Below are 21,417 nucleotides of genomic sequence, written 5' to 3'. Positions count from 1 at the left end.
GACGTCGTCACCTAATTTGCATAATTGGTTATTTGCATGTAGTTCCAATCGAGGCTGTAGGAGAGAGGAATAACATCTTTGGAAAGACAAAAAGTGAAGAAAAAAAACACCCTAAATATGTTTAGAACTACTAGGGCTGGGGAATATGGACCAAAATAACATCTCGACCAAAATAACATTCAAATGTATACAGAAAAGATTCAGAGCAAAAATAGCAAATGGCTGACTTATTCTTTAAAAAGCCAGTCTGCAGTGAAGTAGACTTCGTCAAAGTCCTTCCTCCTGTGTAAGATAACAAAACATGTAAGCAGACCGAGTGAACAAACTTCCATTCTTCAGTCAGCAGGATTTCAGCCAGCTCAGTAAATCCATAGACATATCACAGCAACGGGCTCACCTGCTCAATGTGGCGTCGTACACACCGGCTGCATAAAGAGGACCCACTTCCACTATTGAGGTCACGTGACTTACGGTACATACCAACAGCCAGGTACTCTTGGCGGTCTGGGCGATGCCAAAGCGTCTGAACGATGCAGTACGAAGGCTGTATGTACACAAAACACGGCGGTAGCGGAGGATTTTAGGTTGACAAAAGACTTTCCAAAAGTCGCTGACGTCACCGGGAAAACTCGCTAAATTTGTCGCTAGTCGCTTTTTGGAAAAAAAAGTCACTAGGAGTGTCTGAATAGCCGCTAAATCTAGAGACAAAGTGCTAAGTTGGCAACACTGGGTTAAGTTTTGTGTTGTTCAAGTTTATTTTGAAAAGATTTCATCTTCCTAGTTACACACCATTACTGTAATCCTATTGGTGGGAGGAAGTGTATCCTGCCCCCTCCTAGCGGGCATGGTCAGCCAGAGCAGCGATCCGGGCAACACGAGAGCCAAGCTTCCAAAAAGGGACAACGGAAAAAACAAGCTTTTTTCTATTCTCTGAAAATGTTAAGAGTGACCGACGCAACGAGCAACAAGCTTGATCAAGTTTAACTGCTTTCCGATCGTCTTGGTGAGTGAACGTTGCACGAGTTTTTAGCTAAGCTAATGTAGCTGGCTCTGGTGTTAACACGTCGGTCAGCGGGGTGTATCGCTGAAGTGCTGCGTTGATCATGTGTGTGTGTCTTTAATTAATTGAAGATGCCAAAACTAGGTGTGTATTGCTATTTACCTTAAAAGTGGATGTATTTCATTGTTTACACAGTGAATTTGAGTCTAGAGTGTGAGCTGTTTTGTTGTATGTAACCATATATTTGTTCATGCTTTCTAAAACAGTTCAACAAGGATCTAGTAAATGCTTTCAGTTGTGTATGATAAGCTATGTATACTTATACTCCCTATAAGAGAGTTTATATAAGTTATATTGTTTTAAAAATCTGTTAGTTATGATTTAATGGTTTAACTCCTTAACTGGCTGCTCCAAAATCACCAAAACACCTGAAAAAGCATACCCAAATTAAATCAGCTGCTGTTCCTGAACTCATGCAAGAGCTTGGTCTCTTTGTGAAGAAGACAAGCTATATTTTTCATTTTTGCAATCAAAAATGCTGTAACTGTAATGAGTATGTAGCTATTAAGTTTTGAACCCAGAAAAATTAGACAATTTTTACCCCGCCTAGATTTTTCCTGTTTGTTTTCATGTAACTACACACTAAGTGTAGAAGCTGTGGACTGGAAAATATAATGAAACTGTAGAATGAAGTCTTTTTAACGTGTATTTCAAATTTTATCAAGATAGCTCAAAAACCTACTGTTTTGTAAAAGTTTTTGTGTGTTGATCTCAGGCGTGGTCTCACATGTGCCATTTGGAGACTCTGAGTGCCACATGTGAGCAGCCTTTGTTATACAAACTTCAAATGGCTGTAACTCCTCAATGCTTCAACATACAGTCACCAATGAGGGCTCTAATCAAAGATACTACCCCGAGGAATCCTCTGCTATACAGAAAATTACTGATAGTACAAATTAATTATAATTATAGACATAAATCAGAGGTTGCCCTAATTTGTAAAAGAAGGAAAATGTTAGGCCTTCATTCACAAAAACCCCCAGTCTATTTTCAGTGATTCCTTCACACACCCAAAATAAAAAAATTGTATATTGATCAAAAGTTACAGTAAATGTAAACACTACATATGCATATAAAAAAAATCCTCCTAATAAGTCCTTCTCTGATACACAACTTACAACCCCCTCCCAAACAAATACCCCCACCCCCACAAACAAAACTTATACAAAGCCCACCACAAAGCATAAAGCTTTTTGTAAAACTTTAGACACTTACTGCTCAAAAAAAGCTCTGAGCCATTGTCCTCCTCATCCTGCTGTAATAAACATAATAAAGACCCCTGTGAAAGCCTTATCGAGACCTGTAACCAAGGGCGTAGGAAGGAGTTTACTATTGGGGGGGACACATATCGGAAACCTGACAGATCCATAAATACTCGGAGGAAAGCATAAAAAAATGCTATTTGATCTTTTACTTTTCTCTTTTTCAAATGTTTCTTGGAAAAATTTACACATATATTAGGGATGGCACGATACCACTTTTTTAGGTCCGATACCGATACCGATATTTTATCTGCCGATACCAATACAAATCCAATCTTTTTTAAAAAAACAAAAAACAATTGATTTCAAATGCCTGGATACATTTTACATACGTCAACAGTCTCACACACAGTAAAATCAAAATCTTTTAGTTGTCCCATGTACAAGACTAAGAACCAGGGAGGGGCAGAGCTTTTCAGGCTGTGGCACCAAAGCCTGGAACTGTTTACCACTCCAGCTACATTTAGCTGACGCTGTGGAGTGTTAAAAAAAACAGTTTAAAACCTTTCTGTTTAACCAGGCTTCCTGTTGACTTTATTTTTATTCTTTTTCTTTTAATATGGTAATGTTAATATCTTTTTAACATGGTGTTTTATCTGGGGTTTTTGATATTGTGTTTTAATTATTGTACAGTGCTTTGTGACTTTTTGTCTGTGTAAAGCACTAAATAAATAAACTTTACTTACAACAATCGCTCTATCACCTGAATCTTGCTGCTCTTATGTGAGAAGGTGATGCATTGGCTTATGGTATGTTGCAAATTTCAGTAGGGCTGCAACTATCGCTTAATTTAGTAATCGAATATTCAATCAATTATACCATCAATTACCCGAGTAACTGGATAAGAAATACTTTTTTCACATTAACAGTTCATCTGCATATTTTAACTTCTGTACTGCTGTTTTTCCCTGTGTGAAACAAACAGGGTGGATGGAGCAGCTACAAAGTTCTCTTTTCTTCACTTACTGATCAGGTGGTTGATGAAGGACCTCCACCTGTTTCCCATTAAAGGTTTAATGGAGGTTACAGGGAGGAAGCTTTCTTCTGCTAGGGCTTCAGCTGGCCGCACTGGTACTAGTACAAAGGAGTATTAGGGCCACATTGAGAAAATAAATTTGAGAAGTTGAGAAATTTGAGCATTTTGAGAATAAATTCAAAATTTTGAGAAAAAAGTCAAAATGTGCAGATTACAGTCACTTCAAGTCAAACAACTGCCATGACACATCTGTTATACCCTCCAGAATGTCTTGTATTATGAGTTAGTGAAACTATACTTTAGAATCGGTTTTAGTAACAAGGAAATGATTTCTCTTTCAGTACATAAACAGGATGTAGTGATAAGTATGAGGACGTTAAAAAGAGAGTGCAGAAAGCTGCATTTGCTCAGAAGGAAAAACCACAGAAACTGGCAATGGTTAGATGCAAGGATGGCTGCACCTTCGTACAGTACAGAGGGGACATGTAGAACCACAAGACACAATAACACAGCTGATCAAGTTGTTTCTACCCAAGGCATTTTGTAGAGAGTATAGCAGCTGTGGCTGTTATTTGACTTGAAATGTCGACTTCGACGATTTTGACTTTATTCTCAAAATGCACAAAATGATGATTTTTTTTTCTCAATGTGGCCCTCACACTCCTTCATATACTAGCAAGCTAAATATTTCAGTAGCACAAAAATAATTTATTAATGCACATAAGTGCAAAGTTTGATATGTTTTATTGGTCAAAAATGCATTGACTGGCAACAGAACTGGTTCTTTAATTGAACAACATTCAGTAGGTACTTGGATACATTTTTAAAGTTGTCAGTTTAATTTCAGTTCTAAGCTAAATTGATAGAACTCTTCCCACAGATTACAGAACACTTTGGTTTTTAGAAATCGGACCAGGGGTTCACATTCTAGAGGGAATTTAATCCAGGAAATTGGGGGAAAATCGTTAATACATTTTAATGGTAAAACAATGAAAAAATCTGTGATTTTATTCTACAATTTTGAAATAAAACGTAGTACATCTTCAAATAGACTTTCAATCACTTTCTTAGCAATTGCACAGGTACCTAACACATTTAAGATTGCATTTACATTATGACCCTGGTATTAGCACTTTACCTGGACCTTTAACTTTCAAGGTGACGCGGTCATGACTGTGAAATTTTGATCATATCCGAAATATAGGAAGTAGTATATCAAAATGAAGGGAATTTGACAAAGATTATGAATCTGCAAATGAAAAAGGCTGATGGTGTCATGTCCTGGGCCGTTGGCCCAGCGTTTTGTGTTAATAGTTTATTTCCTGAGTTTGTCCTCCCGGTATGTTTGTCATGTTCCCAGTGTTGTGACTTGTCTGCGTGTTCCTTGGTTTATCACTTCCTGTTTTATTTTGCCTATGTGATTTCCTTGTGCTTTGTGTTTAGCTTTGCTTCCCCTGTGTAATTAGTTTCATTTGCCTCACCTGTTGTTCCCTGCTGTTTCCTCTTGCCCTGATTACCCATTGTGTATTTAAACCCTCAGTTTTCATTTGTTCTCTGTCGCGTCGTTGACGTTGTGTGTCCGTGTGTTCCTGTGTTCCTGTGTTCCCGTGTTCCCTGCGCCTGCCCTTCGTCTCCCTGTGCCTCCCTTCCAAGGTTTTTGTATTTTTGTGTTTCCCCAGTGGAATAAACGCCCTTTTAAGTTACCCCTGGAGTCCTGCGTTTTTGCCCTTCCTTGCCCGTTTCCTCCCCGGCCATGACAGAACGACGCGACCAAACTATGGACCCCGCAGATATAAGGACCCTCTCTGAGCAAGAAGAGAAGATCCAGGAGCTCAAGGATTTCTCCGAGAGAATTGTTCAGGCCCCCACCAGTCACCACCGGTTAATACAATTAGCTTTCTGTTGTGGACTTATTTCGTCCTCCACCTGGCTCCTCACCCATCCTGACACCGCTTCACTTGCCCATTCAATAATCATGCTCCGAAAGAACCTACAATATGAACTGCACAATATTGGCCGCCCAGTCCAGGGCAGGGACTCAAATTTTTTTCTTCAAGCCATCGCTAATGCACCTCTCCTGCAGCCAGACGGCTTATCCTCGTCTCCTCCTCTCCATGGCCCCTCATCGCCACTGGCGCTGCCTTGCTCTCAGGCCCTGCCATCTTCCATTCCACTCACCTCTCCCCAAGACCCGAGCGGTATAACGCCGCGGACATTGTCACCGCTTCACGCACAGGCCACCACCTCCGTGAGTACCACCGGGCTCGATATTATTGCGGCAAGTGCTGAGACTTTTTCCCACTCCACCGTCGCGCAGCCCGACCTCTGTTGGCTGCCGCAAGATGTAGAAATCATTGATTCTCCTCTGCTAGTGGACATTCTGGATGTAGAGAATCGTGCCTCCCACTCCAACAGAAAGCGGAGGAAGCAGCGCACCCGGTATCGTCACGCTCCCCCCCGGTCGCGCTCGCCCCTGTCTGCTGTGATGCCAGCTCGTCTCCAGGAGCCCCAGGTTCCGCCAGCCTCTGTGAAGCTCTCTGCACCCGTTCCTGTTCCGCGGGTGGGGGCAGCCACGGACGGGCTGTCCTCTGCACCCGTTCCTGTTCCGCGGGTGGGGGCAGCCACGGACGGGCTGACCTCTGCACCCGTTCCTGTTCCGCGGGTGGGGGCAGCCACGGACGGGCTGTCCTCTGCGCCCGTACCTGTTTCGCGGGGGGAGGCAGCCACGGACGGGCTGTCCTCTGCGCCCGTACCTGTTTCGCGGGGGGAGGCAGCCACGGACGGGCTGTCCTCTGCGCCCGTACCTGTTTCGCGGGGGGAGGCAGCCACGGACGGGCTGTCCTCTGCGCCCGTACCTGTTTCGCGGGGGGAGGCAGCCACGGACGGGCTGTCCTCTGCGCCCGTACCTGTTTCGCGGGGGGAGGCAGCCACGGACGGGCTGTCCTCTGCGCCCGTACCTGTTTCGCGGGGGGAGGCAGCCACGGACGGGCTGACCTCTGCGCCCGTTCCTGTTCCGCGGGGGGAGGCAGCCACGGACGGGCTGACCTCTGCGCCCGCTCCTGTTCCGCGGGTGGGGGCAGCCAGGTCCAAGCCTTCACAGCAGTTTTCAGTGTCGTCCACAGTGCCTCTTCAGTCTGTCTCCACGCAGTCAGCTCTCTCTAGCTCTCAGTCAGTCTCCACGCAGTCGGCTCTCCCTCAGTCTGCTCCCACGCAGCCAGCAGCTCTCCCTCGCCCTCAGTCAGCTCTAGCTCCAGTCGCTCTCCCTCGCCCTCAGTCAGCTCTAGCTCCAGTAACTCTTCCTCGGTCCCCAGTGTCAGCTGTTTCAGTGCCCTCTCAGTCAGTTCCCTCAGCCCCTGTCTTAGTTCCTTCGGTTTTGGTCCCAGTTCCCTCAGCTCCTGCTCCTTCTGTAGCTCCAGTTGTGTCAGCTCCCTCTCAGGCCCCAGTGTTAGCTAGCTCTCGGTCTGTTTCCACGCAGCCAGATCTCCCTAGCTCTCGGTCTGTTTCCACGCAGCCAGATCTCCCTAGCTCTCGGTCAGTTTCCACGCAGCCTGATTTCCCTAGCTCTCGGTCAGTTTCCACGCAGCCTGATTTCCCTAGCTCTCGGTCAGTTTCCACGCAGCCTGATTTCCCTAGCTCTCGGTCAGTTTCCACGCAGCCTGATTTCCCTAGCTCTCGGTCAGTTTCCACGCAGCCTGATTTCCCTAGCTCTCGGTCAGCTTCCACGCAGCCTGATTTCCCTAGCTCTCGGTCAGCTTCCACGCAGCCTGATTTCCCTAGCTCTCGGTCAGTTTCCACGCAGCCTGATTTCCCTAGCTCTCAGCCAGCCGCTCTCCCTCGTCCTCAGTCTGCTGTAGCTCCAGCCACCTCCCAGTCTCAGTCTGCTTCCACGCAGTTCGCTAGTGTAGCACTAGCTCGCCCTCAGTCAGCTCTCCTGTCACCCTCATCCTCACCATCTGACTCACCCGATCTATCTGCAAAGCAGCCCCAGTCGTCGGAGGAGACGGCTGCGTGCCCTGCAATGCAGCCAGGGAGTTCCGCTCAGTCCGAGCCGATGGGGGTCTCCGCTCAGTCCGAGCCAGGGGGTCCCGCTCAGTCCGAGCCGATGGGGGTCTCCGCTCAGTCCGAGCCGATGGGGGTCTCCGCTCAGTCCGAGCGCTCCGCGCCAGAGGGTTCCGCTCAGTCCGAGCCGATGGGGGTCTCCGCTCAGTCCGAGCCAGGGGGTCCCGCTCAGTCCGAGCACTCCGCGCCAGAGGGTCCCGCTCAGTCCGAGCCGATGGGGGTCTCCGCTCAGTTCGAGCGCTCCGCGCCGGAGAGTCCTGCTCAGTCCGAGCCGCCAGAGTCCTCAGAGTGTTCCGCTCAGTCCGAGCCGCCAGGGGGTCCCGCTCAGTCCGAGCCGCCAGGGGGTCCCGCTCAGTCCGAGTCTTCGGAGTGTTCCGCTCAGTCCGAGCCGCCAGGGGGTCCCGCTCAGTCCGAGCCTCCGGAGTCTTCGGAGTGTCCCGCTCAGTCCGAGCCGCCAGGGGGTCCCGCTCAGTCCGAGCCGCCAGGGGGTCCCGCTCAGTCCGAGCCGCCAGGGGGTCCCGCTCAGTCCGAGCCGCCGGAGTCTTCGGAGTGTTCCGCTCAGTCCGAGCCGCCGGAGTCTTCGGAGTGTTCCGCTCAGTCCGAGCCGCCGGAGTCTTCGGAGTGTTCCGCTCAGTCCGAGCCGCCAGGGGGTCCCGCTCGGTTCGGACCTTCCGAGTTTCCTGTGTCCTTGACCGCCCTGGGCTCAGGGGAGTCCGGGCATGTTGCGGCTCTGGTGTGTCTTCGTCGTCGCCGCCGCCGCCGCTGGGGGCGCGGTCGGCCTCCAGTGTCTTCTCCTCGTCTCCGCCGCCGCCGCTGGGAGCGCGGTCGGCCTCCAGTGTCTTCTCCTCGTCATCGCCGCCGCCGCTGGGAGCGCGGTCGGCCTCCAGTGTCTTCTCCTCGTCTCCGCCGCCGCCGCTGGGCGCGCGGTCGGCCTCGGGTGCCTGCTCCCCGTCGCCGCCGCCGCGGGGAGCGCGGTCGGCCTCCAGTGTCTTCTCCTCGTCTCCGCCGCCGCCGCTGGGAGCGCGGTCGGCCTCCAGTGACTCCCCCTCGTCCTCGTCGCCGCCGCCGCTGGGAGCGCGGTCGGCCTCCAGTGACTCCCCCTCGTCCTCGTCGCCGCCGCCGCTGGGAGCGCGGTCGGCCTCCAGTGATTCCCCCTCGTCCTCGTCGCCGCCGCCGCTGGGAGCGCGGTCGGCCTCCAGTGATTCCTTCTCGTCCTCGTCGCCGCCGCCGCTGGGAGCGCGGTCGGCCTCCAGTGATTCCTTCTCGTCCTCGTCGCCGCCGCCGCTGGGAGCGCGGTCGGCCTCCAGTGATTCCTTCTCGTCCTCGTCGCCGCCGCCGCTGGGAGCGCGGTCGGCCTCCCTCGTTGGGATTTTGCTTTGTGGCCCCTTGGCCTCTGCGGCCTCCTGAACTGTGTGTTTTTTGTTTTTGGATTTCCCACTGACTCCCCTGAACTGTGGACTGTTTTTTCCCCTGCTGTTTTTTGTTTTGTCATAGCTCCTGGACTGTTCCTTGTTTCGACCCCCTGTTTTGGACTGTCTCCGGCCTTGTGCCGTCGCCTTTTGTTCTGGTCCTGTGTTTTTGTTTTCTTCCTGTACGGGTTTGATTTGTTTTGTTCACGCCCTGTGATTTCTGTTTTGCTCCCTGTCTTTGTTTTTGTTTCGGGCCCTCCCTCCTGGCCCCCCGCCTCCCGCCCTTGTCTGGTTGTGGCCGTCGGGAGCCGGCCTTTGAGGGGGGGGTACTGTCATGTCCTGGGCCGTTGGCCCAGCGTTTTGTGTTAATAGTTTATTTCCTGAGTTTGTCCTCCCTGTATGTTTGTCATGTTCCCAGTGTTGTGACTTGTCTGCGTGTTCCTTGGTTTATCACTTCCTGTTTTATTTTGCCTATGTGATTTCCTTGTGCTTTGTGTTTAGCTTTGCTTCCCCTGTGTAATTAGTTTCATTTGCCTCACCTGTTGTTCCCTGCTGTTTCCTCTTGCCCTGATTACCCATTGTGTATTTAAACCCTCAGTTTTCATTTGTTCTCTGTCGCGTCGTTGACGTTGTGTGTCCGTGTGTTCCTGTGTTCCTGTGTTCCCGTGTTCCCTGCGCCTGCCCTTCGTCTCCCTGTGCCTCCCTTCCAAGGTTTTTGTATTTTTGTGTTTCCCCAGTGGAATAAACGCCCTTTTAAGTTACCCCTGGAGTCCTGCGTTTTTGCCCTTCCTTGCCCGTTTCCTCCCCGGCCATGACAGATGGACTCATATTAGCCAGCAATTACTTGTAAAATCTCCTCCTAATACAAGTCAAAACTTGATTCCCATAATTATCAATAAGAACATGAAAATCCACCTTTGTCTTCATCATGTTCCTGGAAAGAAAATGAAAATTGAATTATTTATCATATTTGTATAATATTTATCATATTCAAATTACATTATTTATATTTAATATATCTTTAATATATTTATTATTTATATATTTTAATATATTTATTAGAAATTGTATTTAGATTTTTTATTAATTTGATCCATTACAACTTGTATATTTGGGATAAAAAATGCATTGAAAAATGCATTGATCAAAAATAATAAAACTTGTTTTTTTGGCAATTCCTGGTACCTCGCAAATGTCACTCGACAAAGGCGGTGTCTAGTAAAGTGCCGGCGCGGTCGAATTATCGTTTCAAACTTCATAGTTTTGTGGTTAAGGGACCAGATAATCAATATAGAAGGTTTTCTTGGTGGTATGAGGGGTGTGAGGGTGCAAGATATTGGGTCGAAATTCACCTTTTTTGTAAAACTATAACTTTTTTTTAGAGAAACTGGATCTGAACCGGACAAACTTTGGGGGAGACCCCCGACGGCGGACAATTAAAATGATGTCATATCCGGACACCGGGAGCTGCGGTGTCCCGTTTTTTTAGCGTTTAGCGCAGTCAACACGAATCGCTAATTCTTGCTACGGTGTCATAACACACTGTTGGCATGCGCGAGTGGGTCTATCCAAGTACCTACATTCTGACATGAAAGAATCCTCACAGATAATGTAATGAACAAATTATTCACTTTTTAATATCAACCTGAAGTTACAAAAACAGCTATTAAAATATGCCTATTCAGTTTGAAACTCTAATCTGATAATTCAAAATAAATATCAACAAAAATAATAAGAGAAAGAAATAAATAAAAGTGATACCTCTCACTTTTAATAGACAAGCTGTGTGCCTCTTTACAGCCCTGCATTTTGCCAAACAAGTACACTGGTTAAAAACATTGGCCTAAGCAGAAGAGCCAAAATGATTTTTCCGCCTCTCATTTGAAAATCATTGCAAATTGACTTCTTGTCCAGTAAGTAAACTTTATCCTTGTCATGGTCCTGTGCCGGTGGCCTAGTGTTTTGTGTTCTTTTGGTGCTATTTCAGTTATTTTCTCGGATTATGTGTAGTTCTCTTTTGTATGCGTGTTTATTTCAAGTCCCTTGTTTCCCTGTGTCAAGTCTACATGTACCTGGTCTAGTCATTTCCTGTGTTATTTTGACCGTCTTGTGTTCCCTGTGCTTTGTGTTTAGTTTTGCTTCCTGTTATTAGTTTCATTTGCTTCACCTGCTGTGCCCTGGTGTTTCCTCTTGCCCTGATTACCTAATGTGTATTTAAGCCCCCAGTTTTCTTCTGTTCTTTGTCGTGTTGTGGTCTTTGCCTCTGTTGTGTGTGTTCTCCGTCTCTGGTATCCTGTGGTTTAGTTCCTACACATATACCTGTAACAACCTTCCCTGCCCCCAACACTGCTCTTATAAATTTGCATATGCAAAGCACACACACACACAATATAAGTGGCGCAACAACAGCGTACGGTGATATTTTCTGTGTAATGGTGCATGTCATGCTCACCATTACATACATATTTACATTTAAACGGCATATAATGCGAGGACAAGCTGAGAATAGAAAGTTACACATACCATGGATCACTTTCAGAGTACAACTGTTCGTTCGCCGGATTTTGCAGCGATAAAACCGGTCGAATCAGCAACGAAATCCTCTAATAAATAATAATCCACTCTCGTGAGTCATTTAGTCTGTTTTTGATGCATTCTGACAATCCGTTGATGAGAAAAAGTATTGTAAACACTGTTTACGTGTTGTGCCCTTAAACAAGGGGAATAGTGACAGATAAATGAAGAGGTCGACACGCCGCTCTTGCCTTCACTCGTCTGTATTGAGTAACTTACAAATGTGAACAGAAGCTGAATAACAACCGTGCAATATGGCGAGATGGTAGCACAAGCTAACACAGCAATAAAGTTCGCTGGGAACTCATCAAAATAAGCATTCAAAAATTAACACATTCTCTCAAAACAAACAACAATAAGTAAACAATCAACGATGACATGTTACTGAGTTTAGGGAGTTTCGTGTGCAGTGATTACCTTAAACAAGGGGAATAGTGACAGATAAATGAAGAGGTCGACACGCCGCTCTTGCCTTCACTCGTCTGTATCGAGTGAGGGAAAGGGACGCGCGGTTTCCCCTACTGAAATCCTAAGGCATTACCAGTGGATCAGTGCACAATCAATTCAGGCAAAACACTTACTCCTCAGCTCTGCATTTCTACACAGCAACACAGTCAAAACAATAATAAAATGTTGCGAGGTAAACGGAACAAAATTATAAAACTAAACAGAATCAAATTTCTTGTCCACTACATACGCACAACGGGGCACACACTCTTACTTCCTGCTCAGGTTCACGCACGGAGGACGCACTGAATACGCAGGGAGTTTATGGACTCATGTGAAAACACGCCCCATAGCACCATATACCCACATGTCAGGAATTTTTTTGGCTATACATCTGTGGTTTTGGATTTTTGGTCAGACTCAACCAATCAGAACGATTGGGGAACATTTGGGGGCATGTCCAGAAAAGTCACATGATGCTGTCTGGTTATTATTGGCTCTGGAAAACCAATTTCATAACATGATTGGCCAAATGAGGTGTAAATCCAATGTTGAGGGTCTAGTCTGTCATATAAAAGCATCGTAAGGGCGAACTGCAGCATTAAAGCCTTCACACACCGGACGTGTAAATTCCGTGCGGATGTTTCGTGCGTTAAAAACATTTTTCAGACTCGCCTGTTCTTAATGCAAACGTTCACACCAACCGCGTCATTTCACAGCACGAATCTGCGACATTTATTTTTTCAGTTCGATTTTTCTGACTTTCGCAAGCGAACAAACAGATCTGACCAATCAGAGCACTGCGTTTAGCAACATGTGAGTTCATAGCTCAAAACACGCACCGATGTACTGAATATACAGTGATGTGGGAACAGTAAACTCGTACTATTTTACCTCAGACACACAGCTACACGCTGTTCTGAGTCAGTCGGCTCTCTGAATTTATTCTCTGCCTCCTCACATGTGATCCCAACTCTGCCAACAACAACTGCCCACTGACATCCTGAAGTATGCGCGAAAGCAGCCATGATGCAGCTTCAACTCCTGGATCAAACCTTGAAACTCTCCCTGCTGCTGCTTTCTTATGAGTTGGATGAACCCAGAATCTCTGTTTCTTCATTCTCTTGTTTAGAACCATCACAGTCTCATTACATCATTGTTTGATGTTGACTTCCTTTCTTTCACAGTGCATTTTATGAGGGCGATTTATTCGCAAAAACGCAACGCATCCGGTGTGTATATAGGTTACACAACAAGTTCGCATCCGAAAGATTCAAAATTTCATGTCGTTTTTACGCAACGCATCCGGTGCGAAACGGCCTTTACTGTGACGCTATGAGGCTTCAAATTTGGAAAGCACTAAAAACGGCCAGTTAATAGGTTAAAATTGTTCATATTGCTGAAATATTCATCTATTGAATAGCCAATTAGGCTTATTTTAGTAGGACAATGACAAGTGTTATACATGAAGCTGTCATATTATGTCCAGTGATAGCAATAAATGTGGATCATAGTGACAGATGGCCACAGGTGATTGTTAATACCAAGACTGTAAACAATAAAGGTTTTATTGTTATGCAGGCTGGGTTTTTCTTGGATACCCTTTGAAACTCCCTGGAATTGGACCCTGGATTTCTTCCTTGGCTAAGGAGGTGACGAGCTACCCAAGGACCCGATCACTCCATTTACCACAGAAGGAACACACCTATTCCTTCTTCTGCACTGGTGAACCATTCGAACGTGGTAGGACTAACATAGCCACATACTGTCACTGACTACTACACATTGACTATATTGGGTGAACTCAGGACGAGACCCCTGACTTAAGATTTAGATGAATACTCTTCGGCTTGGAGACTCAGGCAGCCACACAGTTGTGACTAACCACTGCTCGGTTGCCAGACTATATACCCATTGACTGCAACAGGACTGAATGTAATCCGGAACTGTATTTGTGTTTAAAAAGAAGGGCTTAATGTTATTATTGTTTTTTGTAATAAGTTTTAATTGAATCCCACATTGTAGTGACTTTTATTTTGGTTATTTTGCTTTGAAATTACCACTTATTTCTACTCTGGGGTAATGTATGCCAAAAGGCATACATGTTTTATTTCAGTATATGTTGAATGTAATCTTTTTTGTTGGTACTTGTACATAAATATTGTGCATTTGAATGAATAATCCAAAAATCAGTCAAGCCTCCAGCTATTTCCGTGAAAATTTCACACATTCTAACACCCACCTTTTAAACCTAACCACTGGTCCAATACAATGTAGTTCGTTCGGCCCACCTATCAGGTCTGAATGTTACACTGGTTACACATACATAACTGTACTGGTGTTTGCAGAAAAGTAACATCAACACACCTCTTTGTCAGCCATTGGACAAAAGTATAACACTGGACATAGTGAGTCATACAGCTGTCATAGCTCTGTGTTGACTTGTGATACTCATATCGTGGTTGCAAAGGTTAAGCGCTTGATAACTTTGCTTCTTTGCTACACTGTCAGTTTACACTATTCACTCATTGAACTGGCTAAAAATAATGCTCATTATCATTTTTACTAAAACTAATGAGCCCAACAATCTCACATACATTCATTTTAGATCATTGTGTGTTTTGGCTTTTATTACTTTAATAAAGTAGGCCATTCACTGTTACAATGATTGTTGCCATGAGGCAAGGCAGTTTACTGCATAGGGCCCCGGGATGGTGTGGGAGGGAACCCCTACCCCCCACACACCCCCAATGGCTGAAAAACACCATAATGGGGCTCCACCTGACTCCATTCATTCCCATTGTGAGCAGAGTGGATGGTTCTGTTTAAACTAATCTAATGAGTGATGTAAGTCAATGAAAATGAAGAAGAGTTATCCTGCAAGTGAAAAAGGAAGAAAAAACAGGAAGTTGAGCAATAAAAGCAAGACAGCAGTGAGTGGAGCAGATAAATAAAAATATTTACACCATTTATACATATTATATTTAGAATCATTTCCAGTTGTTTTATGGGAGACCAGAAATTGAGAGAGTTGGAGGGTGAAATCTACTATGCTGGACATTTTCTTTATTTTATTGATGAAAGCTGTGCAAATCTGTGAATGTTAAGTTATGAAATTTGGGCATATTCTCTAAGGTACTGAGGTGCATTGAAATAAATGATCGTGCTATATATGTGCAGTGTGTGTTTTATTGTATTTTCCATACTTGTAGTTAAGGTTTACGTTAGCCTTTCCCAGCTACCATGAGCAAATTTAAAAGCTGGCCCTTGTGTGATTTCTCCAAGCTGGACATGAGTGTTATTGGAACATTTACACAAGATCGGAGTGAAGGATGGAGAAAAAGTTTCACCTTCTCTCTGTCACTGTCTGTGGCTGCAACAGGCCTCTACATACCTGAGTGTCTCTATTTTTAGCTGCTGCAGCAGCTTCACTCCTCCCTCTCCTGGATGGTTGTAGCTCAGGTCCAGCTCTCTTAGATGTGAGGGGTTGGAGCTCAGAGCTTTGGTCAAAACAGAGCAACCTTCTTCTGTGATACCACAGCCTGACAGCCTGGAGACAACACACAATACATGACAGTCTTAGAGAACAGTGGTGCAGTTGGCTACGAAGGGGAAAAAAAGGAGGACAGCATTAGCAAAGAAAATTTGACCCAGATATGAAATTCTACAACTTATAAAATCTTCATAAAGTTGAGCTGAGACTGGTGGGACTGTCAGTAGTTTGAGATACTGGTCATGAATAAAGAATTGGACAAACTAGAATGCTGATCAGATGATGACTGTAGCTCAAAACCTTTTAACCAGCTGTTGTTGTTTAGCTGACTCGTACAGAGATGGGAGGGTTGTATGTCTTATTTGTTAAAAATCAGTAATTGCAACAATAAAGGGATTAAATCAGCATCTTTATGTGTGTTTTCATGTGTCAGTGTCCTGACTTCAGTTCAGTAGATGAGGTTTAAAGTTGAGGATGAGGTGCAGTTGAGGGAGGAGAAAGAGCAGTGGTGGAGGAGGAGAAAGAGAGAACAAGAAACTGATAATGAGAAATAGATGATGAAATGTACAAATTACAACAGTTTTTTTTTTAAAGTTATATTTAGGTCTTTCATGAGCTCATCAGATTTCCCCTTTCTTTCACAATTGGGAAGAATTTGGAACATTCTTATAGAATTATTTCAAGAAATAGAGGGTTAATCCTCAAAGAAACGATCTGCTGGAAAAAGCTGTACTTCCCCCAAAACTTAATAAAAGATATAACAGGAGACACAATCATACATAGATTAAACACTAATCCTCACCTCAGTACTTCCAGTTTAAAGTGTGGACTCTTGATGGGTGAACACAACACCTTCACTCCTGAATCCTTCAGCTCATTGTCACTCAGGTCCAACTCTCTCAGACTAGACAACTCAGAGCTGAGTACTGAGGACAGAGCTTCACAGCTTCTCTCTGACAGGTTACAGCCACTCAACCTGATGAAAAATTAAGAAGATAATGAGGCATGGTCTTTTTCTTTCCTTTTTTCCTTTTCTTTTTTTTTTTTGTTAAAAGATTGTGTCTATAAGGCATAAATCTTTAGGACAACTTACAGAGCTCTGTTGGAGGCTTCAACCACTGGCAGCAGCCTCAGTAGAGCCTCCTCTGAAGCAGAGTATTTCTTCAGGTCAAACACATCCAGATCTTCTTCTGATGACAGTAAGATGAAGACCAGAGCTGACCACTGAGCAGGAGACAGTTTATCTGTGGAGAGACTTCCTGAACTCAGGGACTGTTGGATCTCCTCCACTAGAGAACGATCATTCAGTTCATTCAGACAGTGGAACAGGTTGATGCTTTTCTCTTCAGACAGATCCTCATTGAGCTTTTTCTTGATGTACTGGACTGTTTCCTGATTGGTCTGTGAGCTACTTCCTGTCTGTGTCAGAAGACCTCGTAGAAGACTCTGATTGGTCTGCAGTGAAAGACCCAGGAGGAATCGGAGGAACAAGTCCAGGTGTCCATTTGGACTCTGTAAGGCCTTGTTCACAGCACTCTGGTAGAGGTGTTTCTCTGTCTGGGAGGCTGTTTGTTGTTGTTCCAGCGGATTGACTCCAGAGTTGATGAAGGTCAGATGGACATGAAGAGCAGCCAGAAACTCCTGAACACTCAGATGGATGAAGCAGAACACCTTGTCCTGGTACAGCCCTCTCTCCTCTATAAAGATCTGTGTGAGCACTCCTGAGTACACTGAGGCTGCTCTGATATCAATGCCACACTCTGTCAGGTCTGATTCATAGAAGATCAGGTTTCCTTTCTGCAGCTGATCAAAAGCCAGTTTTCCCAGAGACTCAATCATCTTCCTGCTCTCTGGACTCCAGTGTGGATCTGTCTCAGCTCCTCCATCATACTTGACCTTCTTCACTTTGGCCTGAACCACCAGGAAGTGGATGTACATCTCAGTCAGGGTCTTGGGCAGCTCTCCTCTCTCTCTGGTTTTCAGCACATCCTCCAGAACTGTAGCAGTGATCCAGCAGAAGACTGGGATGTGGCACATGATGTGGAGGCTTCGTGATGTCTTGATGTGGGAGATTATTTTGTAAACCAGTTTCTTATCCTGGAATCTCTTCCTGAAGTACTCCTCCTTCTGTGGGTCAGTGAACCCTCTGACCTCTATCACCATGTCGACACACTGAGCAGGGATCTGATTGGCTGCTGCAGGTCGTGTGGTTATCCAGAGGTGAGCAGAGGGAAGCAGGTTCCCCCTGATGAGGTTTGTCAGCAGCACATCCACTGAGGTGGACTCTGTAACATCAACCAGGATCTCAGTGTTGTGGAAGTCCAGAGGAAGTCGACACTCATCCAGACCATCAAAGATGAACACAACCTGGAAGTCTTCAAAGCTGCAGATTCGTGCTTCTTTGGTTTCAGTAAAGAAGTGATGAACAAGTTCCACCAAGCTGAACTTTTTCTCTTTCAGCACATTCAGCTCTCTGAAAGTCAATGGAAACATGAACTGGATGTCCTGGTTGGCTTTGTCTTCAGCCCAGTCCAGAGTGAACTTCTGTGTTAAGACTGTTTTTCCAATGCCAGCCACTCCCTTTGTCAGCACTGTTCTGATTGGTTCATCTCTTCCAGGTGAGCCTTTAAAGATGTCTTCTTGTCTGATTGTTGTTTCTGCTCTGTCTGGTTTCCTGGATGCTGTTTCAATCTGCCTGACCTCATGTTCATCATTGACCTCTGCAGTCCCTCCCTCTGTGATGTAGAGCTCTGTGTAGATCTGATTCAGAAGGGTTGGGTTTCCTGCTTTAGCGATGCCCTCAAACACACACTGGAACTTCTTCTTCAGAGCAGATTTATGTTTATGCTGACAGGTGATGGGAAATTCTCAAAGAACACAAAACATATAATCTTAAAAATAATGAACTAAGTAACTATAAATATAGAATTTAATGCTGTTCTGTCAACTTTTTCAGAGAAATCCTCTTACTGCTCTGCAGACGGTCAGCCAGCTCCACCTGCTTCATTTTCCTCAGGAAGTGCAGTGTGATCTTCACAAATGCTTCTCTGTTTTCCTCTCTTTTTGCTTCTTCCTCAACTGGCAGCAACTCCTCATCCTCATTCTGATGCTCTACAAATTCTGGATTTAAAACCTTCTGGATTTTCTTCAGTTCGTGCCTCACAAAAGTGATGATATTTTCCTCCAGCAGCTGGAACAGAATACTGTATGAATGCCCCAATCAGACTAAAACAACAGAGTCAAACATCAGAAACATGAGTACAATGACAATCCACTGGTGTACAAAGTGCAGCATTGAGATGACTGAAAGAACAGATGTAACAGTAGTTGTTGTACATGTACAAACCATAAATATGGAGTCCAGCTGTGTTTGATGCTGCTGGGCAGACTGACCACTGGGAACCTCTGAGCTCTCCTGATCCACTCTGTGAAGGAATCATGAAGAATCAGTTCAAGTACAGGGTAAAGATCCAACAGGTGATATTTTCACAGTGGCTCAGGTTTAGCAGTCGTGGTGATCTCACAGAAACTCAACAGCTCAGTGCTTTGCATTTAATTTGTGTGTTTGCTGTGTGTTGTTGTGTTTCAGTGCTCAGACAAATTTTCAAAGCTTAAAATTATATCTAAGACTAAAGACTAAAAATATCAGTTTTATTTACTGTACATTTAATTCTTACTGATGTTCAATAGTTTTTTCCTTCAGTTAAAAATATCTTTTACTGTCTTGTCACCATTCATGGACATAAAGATTTATTTCCAGGGAATTTTTTTTATCAGACTTTCTCTTGACAGAAAACTTTCTGCAAGGCACCAAAAAAAAGTCACAAAAACATTTACTGTAAATTCAAAATATCAGATAAAACTTTTCAACATATTATTAAAACCTAAGCTGAATATTTATTATCAGCCACCCAAACTTTAAATACACAGATATTTGATTGTCAGCCACAAGAAATTGATTTTATACTTGAAGACACATAAAGAAATGTTATTTTAAACATTATCTCTCAGGGTTCATGTAAGGCACAGAGGTGCAGAAGCTCGAAGACAATTTTAGGGGCAAGCCTATCTATAAATTCACAAAACACACTCCCATGAACCATGTGTTCTCAAACTGTGAGGCGCGCCCCACTGGTGGGGTGCAGGGTCATGATTGGTGGGGCGCCATCAACCTGTGAGAAAAGTCATTTGGAATAAATGTTGAACATTGGAAACGTTAGCGACTCGCAAAACTCTCCACTGTCACTGTCTGCTGGTCTTCTCGGACCTCCTTCAACACCATGGAGCTCACACGAGGCACGACAAGAATTCATCTTGTGAAGTGGTGCAAAAAGTTTGAGAACCACTGAAGTTACCCAATGTGTATTTAATTATTTAATACCCATTTAATAAGCAACATTTTACAATTTCCCTTTTCAATACATGAGCAGTATGTGCTAAAACTTCCAGTCTCCTACTTTAATAGAATTTTAATCAACTAAACCTACAATAAAAAATATTTTTAAAAACATTTTATTTCATCAGAATAAAGGTTTTGGCAAAGACTCTCTCAATGATGTTGGGGGTTATGAAATGATGATGTCAATATAGAGAGGCCTGGGTTTTGTAGAGTTAGAGATTTCATGTGAACTTTAAAAAGATTTTCATTGGAAATATTGCATATCCTCTTCTCACTGCGCTAAAGCCGAAACGATGTCTGAAAACTGGGAAATCTCCTCTGTACACCTGCCACGTTTTACCTCCACAGTTTGGACATAGTTGATATTTTGTGGTCTTTGTCACTTTATTATTTCCCAAAGTACTACAACATCAAATTTTCTGAGCTGCAGAACACACTTAAGCTCTGCTACAATGAGCAAAAACCAGTTCTGAATCCATTCTGATAATTTATTATTTTAAACAAAATCTGATCATCATGATGGGATTCAACAGTTTTAATAAACTGAACCAATTTAATGCCCACCCCGAATGTTTGATCTATTTTCTGATAATTTCTTAAACAAACTTAGTTCATTACAAACTAAACACCATGTGGGATATGTGGCTCTTCAAAACAAGGTCTCCTCTTTACCTGCATTTTGATAGCAGGTTCATCATTTAGCCATCAATTCCTTCTGTGTTTAAATGATTTTCTAATATATTCATTTTTAACATAAACTCATCAAATCTGTTTTAATGGTGTTACCTTCTCATTCCGACGGTCTGTGCTGTTGACCTGTTTCTACCATCAAACTACAAACACTTGCAATGATGTATATTCTCAGTAACCAGCACTAACATGCCAAGAAAATCATCATGAGGGATTTTAGACTTCTAAACTTTATGGAAAGCCTTCCCTGAAGAATTGAAGCTGTTACAGCTGCAAAGGGTGGGCAAATATTATGTTAAACAATATGTATTAAGAATGGGACGTCAGCCAAGTTCATCCACTCATGAAGGTAAATGAGTGAATGCTTTTTCCAACATAGCATAAAAATAACACACTGTGTGGACAGATGGACTGACTGAAGCCGAAAAGATTTTTAATAGACCAGTGTTTTATTTTTATTGTGTTTAGGTTCAAAAAAAGAGGTGCTTGTTGGAGCTGGTCTCTGCTCTGTAATGTTTGGAAAAGATCTTTGGCTCTGATTTTGAAATTTCAACCACTCTTGTGTTGTGATTATAATCACAACAGTCTGATGAACAGCTGATCTTTGATCTCTCCACCAGACAATCTGTGTTAATGAATGAAAGATAGATGTAGCTCTCATGCCAACAACAAATAAATAAATGAAGGTTTGCAGAGGTTCTTTAAATATCCATTACATAGAGGTCTGAGAGGGAAATTGATCTTATTTGTAATTTGTTTCAGAGGGATTTGTCTTTCATAGGTCATCAGCCAATGATCATGCAGTTTAACAGTGACCTGTCACATCTGATGTCTAAACACTGAGATGGTGACAGAGAAAACAATCATCTCACAGCTTCCAATCTAGCAGCATCCATCTTTAATACTGTCTGTGGATTCAGCAGCTCACAGCTGTTCCCTAGATTTTAAAGCATGTTACATAAATTTAGTTTAAGGTTCAGTCAATTAGGAGAAAAAGTGAAATCTGTGCATGAAAATTTGTACTTTGTTTTAATAAACTGGAGAAGAA

At 44.2% G+C, this 21,417-nt stretch overlaps 1 protein-coding gene across 1 annotated transcript in view; it reads right to left on the bottom strand.

Moving 5' to 3' along the window:
* LOC115796301 (NLR family CARD domain-containing protein 3-like) overlaps window positions 1–18,636 on the bottom strand; it is a 77,062-nt gene extending 58,426 nt beyond the window's left edge. Inside the window, exons 1-4 of the mRNA XM_030752635.1 lie at window positions 18,627–18,636; window positions 18,251–18,470; window positions 16,374–18,147; window positions 16,083–16,256 (exon numbers count right to left, since the gene is read on the bottom strand). Of these exons, the coding sequence (XP_030608495.1) occupies window positions 16,083–16,256; window positions 16,374–18,147; window positions 18,251–18,470; window positions 18,627–18,629 (2,171 nt within the window). The 5' untranslated portion in view covers window positions 18,630–18,636. The remainder of the gene's footprint in view (window positions 1–16,082; window positions 16,257–16,373; window positions 18,148–18,250; window positions 18,471–18,626) is intronic.
* Between the last annotated feature and the right edge of the window lie 2,781 nt (window positions 18,637–21,417).

This window comes from Archocentrus centrarchus, chromosome 2 (assembly GCF_007364275.1).
Source record: "Archocentrus centrarchus isolate MPI-CPG fArcCen1 chromosome 2, fArcCen1, whole genome shotgun sequence".
NCBI lineage: Eukaryota > Metazoa > Chordata > Actinopteri > Cichliformes > Cichlidae > Archocentrus > Archocentrus centrarchus.
This window is presented reverse-complemented; position numbering and strand designations above follow the sequence as displayed.